Source organism: Trachymyrmex septentrionalis, unplaced genomic scaffold (genome assembly GCF_001594115.1).
Source record: "Trachymyrmex septentrionalis isolate Tsep2-gDNA-1 unplaced genomic scaffold, Tsep1.0 scaffold301, whole genome shotgun sequence".
Taxonomy (NCBI): Eukaryota; Metazoa; Arthropoda; class Insecta; order Hymenoptera; family Formicidae; genus Trachymyrmex; species Trachymyrmex septentrionalis.
In genome coordinates, this window is record NW_017305465.1 from 58948 (window position 1) to 67234 (window position 8287).

Consider the following 8287-nt stretch of genomic DNA (forward strand, 5'->3'; position numbering starts at 1 on the left):
CATGAAAGGACGACGCTACGCTACGATTGAGGAGATAAAGACGGCATCGAAGGAGGAGCTGAACAAGATCACAAAAAATAATTTTTTGAAGTGCTTCGAGGATTGGAAAAAACGTTGGCACAAGTGTATAATATCTGATGGGAATTACTTTGAAGGGGACAAAATAGATATTCATGAATAAATAAATAATTTTTGAAAAAACACAAAATTCGCGATACTTTTTGAACAGACCTCGTATATCGTAACAGTTCTAGATTTAAGCCAAGTCTCCTGAGGTACAACAATATCATACTTTAATATCAGATTAAAAAACTTATTCAATTTAGATGTAAGATTCCTACAATTCCATGCTTATAACCCCACTTGTCAATGCTTTGCATAAAGCGCAGAAAGTATTGCATAGAGTCTATACAGAGAGTCTGATCATTCGGGTGATTTCACGTGATTGGTATGAGACGTTGCAACTATATATTTTTCTCTGGCTAACGATAATGACGTATCTTATAACGTATCTTATAACCTAAACACCAAACAATTCTTCGATAGTAAACATTCAGTTTCTCGACGGTGAATACCTAAACACTTAGTTCCTCGACGACGATTTCGATATTTCACTTTGAATAATTTCCACTGCGTGCATCACAGCCGTCACGTGCAACGCTGGCCTGCTATATAAACATAAAATGCGTTCGGGGAGACGCTATTAGCGCTATTTGTGTCATTCTATCCTTCCCATACAGCACAGAAAGATTACAGAAACATTGCAGAATGATTTTACTGAAACATTGCAATATTGCATGATGATTGCGAATCATTGCTGAATCATTGCTGCAAGATTTCAACAATGATAAGATGTCCTTTTGTAATATTGCAACGAAACGTTCCAGCAATATTGCAATGTAATGTATTTAGATAACTTTTTTACGAAGACTCTAAAATGAAAACTATTTTCTGTACATATATCTCACTAACTTCAATTTTTCTACAAATCGCATTTCTAGTGATATGTGCTTTTCAAAAGCAATTTTTTAATGTTAAAATTATAAAATTTTTCAATAAATGTAAAATTTTCGATTATCGTGAAAGCTTGATACTTTCCCTACAAAATCGTTTTTTTTAAATATTCCTACGACTTTTGATTACTGAGTTATCGCGGATTAAATAAAAGAATTATTTTGACTTTAATTGCTCATAACTCCATTAAAAATTGTCGTATCGTATAATTTAAAAAAGAGATTTTTAAAGCTGAAACTTTACTCTATCAAGATATATTTATATTGTTGGTAAGAAAGTAATTGCGGTTTTTACTGATAGATGTCTTTTAAAAAACGCGATGACTTTTTACTTAACCTAACATAATATAAAGTTAAAAGGTATCTATTATCGAAAAAATGAACAGTATATTTCTCAACTGGCCGATGAACATGAACATAGTAATAATGACGTATCTTAAAAATCAGGAAATAAGTTTCGACACATTCAAGCTTTGCGTCACAATATCTCCGCTCATAGAGAAAAAATAAAAACACTTATATATATATTTTGAGCGAATGCAATCGATTGAGCACACTTAGAACTTGATCGGTTCAGCCTTTATTGAGATCTAATAATCTTAATCCCCCGCAACTCTCGCCGACTCGCGTAAAGGAATACGGTAGTGTCACTGCACTTGTCTTAGCGTCGAAATACTAACGTGTCTTCTGATAGTGGTGTCAATATGTCTCGTAAATCACTTGTTTGTATTGTAAATCGTACGTGTGTAAGTCGCATTTGATCGGTAAGATAACTTCAGCATCCCCTTAAATTTTTGATTCCATACGAGTTAAGTGACGTTTACATGTAGGTGGAGATTCCAGAGGTAGAGACAGCCGGATCTTGTTCTTTTCGTCTAGAAGCGTAGATAACTTAGGACAGCATGTATTTTTGTTAAATTCAATCATGGCTGGATACCACGATTAAATTTAACAAAAATACGTGCTGTCCCAAGTCACCCACATTTACGATATACAGTAGTTGAAAAAAGATATCGTCTAAAGCGTACGGAGACACTTTTTCTGTATATATTGTCCTCGGTCTATATATCTCTCGGTGATTGGAAAAAATGAAATTTGTTTTTAACAGAGGAAAACGGGATATGCAGTATTTTGTTTCATTGACGTTAAATCTGTGCTTTTGAGTTTTTTTTAATAATCAGTTTATATATATCCACGTCACAGTGAAAGTTGGATAGTTGTTTTACATGAAAAAGATAAATGATGAGAGAGTAGACGGTAGGAGCTTGATTTATATAAGAGATGTATATTATAAAACAATAAATTTAAAAGTCGGAAATAATGTTAGGAGATAAATTTTGGCACACGTGCGATGATGACGCCATTTCATCATTATCTCGATGTTTATGTGTTTAACGGGACGATATAATAATAATGCGTTTTTTTGTTTCACAGGGTCGGCACACCAAAACCGGTCAGCTGGCGGCCATCAAGGTCATGGATGTCACGGAGGCAAGTATTCGATTGCAGCGACAATGTTGTTTAATTACCCTTTTGCTTGGAAAGTTTAACGATACGGGAACTATTGGCGTTACTTCACTATCGTGGCACGAATCATAGTCGCGATTACCTCGGAAGCGCGAAAGGTTTTGTGAGATAATGAGATATGATGCATCATATTTGTATTGACGGGTCGGCTTTGAGTACGGTGATGTCTGTAGTCATTGGGAAAAGATCAATTTCTTTTAAAATATAAAAAAAATAGCTTTAATGTCTGTCTGTGGCCGCAAATAAATAAGTTTTTATCAGGCAAAGATACGTGAATGCAATATACGAAGCTATTCTGTATTTTTTACCGCGTATCATCAACGTCGGCGAACGCAAAGATTGTTTCTATGAATCTGCGAGCGATACAATTTAATACTTGATAGTTTCGAGAATCTATAGAATGAGTAGATAATGTCACGAAATGGAAAGAAATGTATGGTTTTATAACGAACATGCTCTTTCCAATTTGTTTGATGATGTGGAACGGTGCCGCTTAATTAAGGATGTTCCACAATTAAATGTGTCTCTCTTTATTCAGCCTTATGCACTATGTACAGAGGTACCTTTCGGTACTTATGATATTTATTTGACACCTTGCGGCGCGTGTAAGGTGTGTGCGTGTGTGCGTAGTGTTATGTTTCTTCCTCGGAGTCCTCAGGGTCGGAATCGGTCCCGAAGAGCTGGCGTGTCAGCCACGGATCCTCCTCTTCCTTTATCTCGATGTCCTCGGTCGTATGGGAGTTACTGGCAGAAGGCTAATCGACGGCCCGATTTCCAACTCCTGCAATTTTTTAGGCAGCGGTAGCGATGGTACTGGCGGCCTCAGCATACTCGTGCCCGTCTGCTTGTTGATACAGGGCCGTCGCGGATCCCTGACAGAGGTACTCTCTCGTGGGAGCTCTAGCAGTATAAGCTTTCACGGGAGGAGAGTAATATCTGGATCGAACGGCTTTTCCATTTTCTCCGTCAGTAGTCCTCTGGTATGCGAGGATGACCCGGTGGGGGAGCGGTTCCGGCGACGCTTTCGTAACAATTTGTACGTCCTCTCGTTGCTAGGAAATAATTACTGCAGAGGCCCGAATGGAGCTCGCTTTGTTTCACGAAGGCCCGGTAACAAGTTTGCTTCGCGAAATGCAAAGGCCCGAGGATGAGCTCTCTTTGCGGGATAGCGTGAAGGCCCGAGGGGCTCACTTCACAAGAATATGTCTAATACTAGAGTAGAGGCTCTTGTCGAGCTCATTCTAACTCTAGTGAAAAGATATTGAAGACCTCCCGCAGAACCTTATTTCTGAATGGTGAATCATTCTTGCGCGCGGATTGCTTCTATGCCGCGTGGCCCTCTCGCGGCGGCGGTCGGAACTCGCGGTCGCTCAGTCAGCGTCAAGCGCAGCACCGGGCGAGCGACTTAGGGGCGGCGCGGATCGATTAGTGGTGTTTTTAAGCCGCCACAGATAATTACGAAAGTTTAATTTGATTTTCTATTATTTGACTATGTGCTAGTTGTTGGATTCTAATCCTGACAACAGTAAATTATATATTTTATATTATTGGAAGATGACTACTCGGAATAAATTATTAGCATGTGTGTGTTTTTCTTTTATATCATCGTTACATTTTGCTTATAAAAAAGTGATTTTATAGTTACACAGATATGAATTATCTCGTGGTAATATTTATCTAATGGAATATTCCCAGTAAACAGATTTTCTTCATACTTATTTTTCTATTTATATCTAAAGTAAGGATATAGCATTAATATTACCATTATACTGCATTTTTAAGCGTTTCTTATTACGTAAATTGATTAAAGCAAGATGGGAATTCAGCGTTACGATTATGATTGTACACATCTCTCTCTTTCTCTCTCTCTCTTTCTCTCTCTCTCTTTCATTCTATTTTTCCGTGTCCTTTTTTCCTCTCTCTTCATACCTTTTCTTGTTAGTGCCCTCTTTTTTTTCTCATAACGTATCTCATAACGCATGTCATCGTGTAACGCGCTAGTAAAGTATTGATTCTACTTAATTTATATCAGATTGCTTTTTTTAGATAAAAGAATTTTATTTTTGGTGAAATGTCTAATCTGTTTGCCTTAATCATCATGGTATTTATAAAGTTTATTTTCGCACGATTACTGCGTATGCAGTTTGAGTATATGTATTTTTAAACCATTCCTTTTATATACTACCTTTTATTATTAATATTACTTATAGAAAGATTAATTAGAGACACAATTTTCTGATGACCTACTTGCAAAATTTTACATAGAATTTATATTAAAATATTGTATAACTCATTTATCTCTTTAAATTTAAAAATGATACGTGAAACGACATACCAATTTTACGCGCGCACGCGCGTGTGAGTGTGAAGCTGGCGTATCATTGTGTGAAAATTTATTAATTATTGAAAATTCTGGCTTTATTTTTAATAGTTCTGTAGTTCTAGATCCATTAAATTAATAATTCTGCCTTTAAAGCGAAAAAAATTAAGACGCCAGGTTCACGTCTCATTTTGTCCTACGCCTTGATTACAGATCCTTGTAGGATTTTAAAAGATACATAGTTCTAGATGATTTTTAGAAAGAGCTCTGGCGGTAAACGTTATTTTTATTTTTTAATGATTTTTTTCCTCCTCCCAAAAAAATCACCTTTATAGGAGCGAAGATGAGACGCTGATCGACTTCCGACTGTTCCGTGAGGTTTATGGTACTCGTAGGGTAATTTTGAATGTATCTTAATGTTTCATCAGGCCTTCTCGATGGGAATGAGAACCGAGTAATCAGTCTAGATAAAATAGTCTCTTTCTAACAGGCGAAAACTGCGTGTGTCGTGCATGTGTGTGACTAGGCTCTGCGTGCGTGTCACGTGATCCCCTTCTCTATGCGCATGTCTCGTGCGCGTTAGCCTTTGGGAACTTTTACATCCTAAAGATTCGTTCACACAACACCTAACGCTTTCCGAAGAATTCTGATTGTAATGTTTGCACGCTTAGGAAAGGTCTCGCAATATTAACAAGAGGCAGAACCACGTCTATTATATACTTATTATTTTGCTATAAAATAATACTCGCTACTTGGCACCGTCATTACAACAATGGTCGGGGAAAAACGTTTCCCCTTCGTTTACGCTTATCACGCTATCTCATACAGCGCCGCTTGGAAAGAAAAGAAAATGCTATAGCAGCGCTTCCTACATCTATTGATAACGACTACACTACAATTTCCTCCACATTTAATTTGGAAAACCAAAACAAAAAAAGAAAATACGAATCCACTTATAAGTCTAAGATCTGCCGAGGCTTCGGTATTCGGCTTGAGCGCCTCCCTACTTCAGTGCGGGTACTTATGGTTCTCCGAGGTTTCGTCGAAATTATTTCGCCGCGCGCTTATATCACCGTTCGTAGTGATCTGATAGTTGTTAACGTTACAATTATTCGATAATGCCCCCTTCTTGTCACTGTTATCATTTACATTAGGGGTTACAGAAATATTTCTATCCGGCGCAATATTGTCTTTGGGTAGCTTCGAATCCTTGATCATACTAGATTCGGGTAAACGCAAATTATGCCCGCAGTTGATCAATGTGGCGTCTCCAAATACGTTCGTCATCCGTTCTAACATCATAAGTAACCGGACTCGTTTGCTTAACAATTGCAAAGTCTCCACGACTGTGTCCTATAATCTTTAAGAGTCACGGAGTCGTTAACTTCAAAAATAACTGCACGATTGCCCTTAAAAAAACGATGTTGATCGCATTGATTCTGCTCAACTCTACTTCTAATATCGGGTTTAATAACATCCAGTCTCATTCTAAAACGTCTATTTAAGTGCAATTCCGCTGGTGTCTTTTCCGTCGTACAATGTGATGTTGAGCGATAATAAAACAAATATTTATATAAGGCATCCTGTCTAATATTATCCTTAAGTAATACCTTAAATTTTTTTTTAAAAGTGCGCACGGCGTTCTCGGCCGCCCCGTTTGACGCAGGATGATACAATACAGTTTTTGTATGTTTAATAGCATTTCGCAGTACAAACTCTTGAAACTGCTCGCTCGCAAATAGCGGCCCATTATCAGAAACAATTTGATATGGCAGCCCCCATATGCTTATATACTCTTTTAAAGCTCTAATTGCAGATTCCGGAAAAATATCGCACATTTCCTTAATATCAATTCATTTCGAGTACACATTGGTTATCACGAGATACATATGACCGCTAATCGGCAAAAATCTAGATGTATGCAATGGTTTGGGCCCTGCGGCCACTTCCAAACATGTAACGAAGCCTTTAGAGAATCGTTCGCGCTCTCTACGCACCCTTTACTCGTTCCCCTACGAACGACCTTCCTATCTACACTTTGCACCTCTTCCCCGATTACTTTTAGATATGCATATTCCTTTGACTCTTTCAATTCAACTGACGCTAATATCTTCCCTACCAATTCTTGATAGTATGTCAGCAGGCTTATCCTGTCCCTTGATGTGCTTAATTTCAAAATCGAACTTTTTACAAATATTATTAGGCTCTTCGCTCACTGCTTTAACTGACCGCTCCTTAACCGATTTATTGAATTGAATAATATCTAAAGCTTGAAGCCAATTCCGACTTACAATCGGTGCACTTATACGTAGGCTGCTGGAAAAGTTTCTACAAACAATATGAAAAAAAACATGTAAATTTCGGTAAATGGCTTTATTGTTTTTTGAAGTATTCGCCTTTAAGATCGATACATTTTTGCATACGCTCAAACCAATTTTCGAAGCATTTTTTCACTCTAAGGCTATAACCTTAGATATTAGTGTACGAAATGTTTCAACAGCTTCAGGCGACTCAAATCACTCACCACGCATCTTATTTTTAATGTTTGGCAAAAGAACAAAAAGAAGTTAGGTGATAAATCAGATGAATACGGACAATGAGTCATCAATTCGACATTATGATATCGTTTTTATTGAACCATTTAAATTTTTGTGTGTGAAAAGGAATAAATGGTACCGTAAGCCAAGATACAAATTTATTCGCACGGACATTGTCAATCAAATCTTTACGTACTATGTGTTTATTTTTAAGTAAATTTTTTATACGTTGATTAACTGTGTCAAAAATAAAAGTTAACGGGTAGTCATTATCTAATAAAACGTTAATAATAAATGTCAAATTTTTTGTGTGAAACATAAAGTCAGAAAGTAAAAAAGCTCTATCAACTAGCGAAAAAATTGTACCTTTTTTTGTGCAATTGGATGATTGGAGTGCAAATTTAAAAATCTTCCTGAGAAAGTAGGCTTGCGGTACCAATCAAAAACTAATCGATTCTTACTAATAGATATAGTAGTATCCATAAAATCTTATTTTTCTCCCCCTATTTCTATAGTAAATTGAAGACGTGGATGAAATGAATTAAAACGTAGCAAAATATCAATTTTCGTGGGAGAAACTATAGTACAAATGTCATCTACATATCTATAATAAAATAAAATGTCTACATTTAATGATATCAGGGACACTGTCTCTAATCTTCTAGTGGAATCTAAAACAAACCGTATCGTTCCCAGAAACTCATTCTTAGGCAGAGAGCATTTCTTAGAAATGAAACTCCATTGCTCATTCACACAATCAATCGTATTGAATCATATCCGTCTTCGGCATTTCAAATAATGCAATATTTTATTATTTATTTTCTTGCATAATTTGTGTTAAAAAATTATTAAAAATTGCAGTTAAAGAGATATATATATATATATATATA

General features: G+C 36.6%; 1 protein-coding gene across 13 annotated transcripts in view; it reads left to right on the plus strand.

Moving 5' to 3' along the window:
* Nucleotides 1-8287, plus strand: part of LOC108749600 (traf2 and NCK-interacting protein kinase) — an 86519-nt gene that overhangs the window by 42163 nt on the left and 36069 nt on the right. For all 13 annotated transcript variants that reach the window (XM_018488382.1, XM_018488386.1, XM_018488389.1 and 10 more), the window contains exon 3: nucleotides 2448-2504. In XM_018488382.1, coding sequence (XP_018343884.1) covers nucleotides 2448-2504 — 57 coding nt within the window. The remainder of the gene's footprint in view (nucleotides 1-2447; nucleotides 2505-8287) is intronic.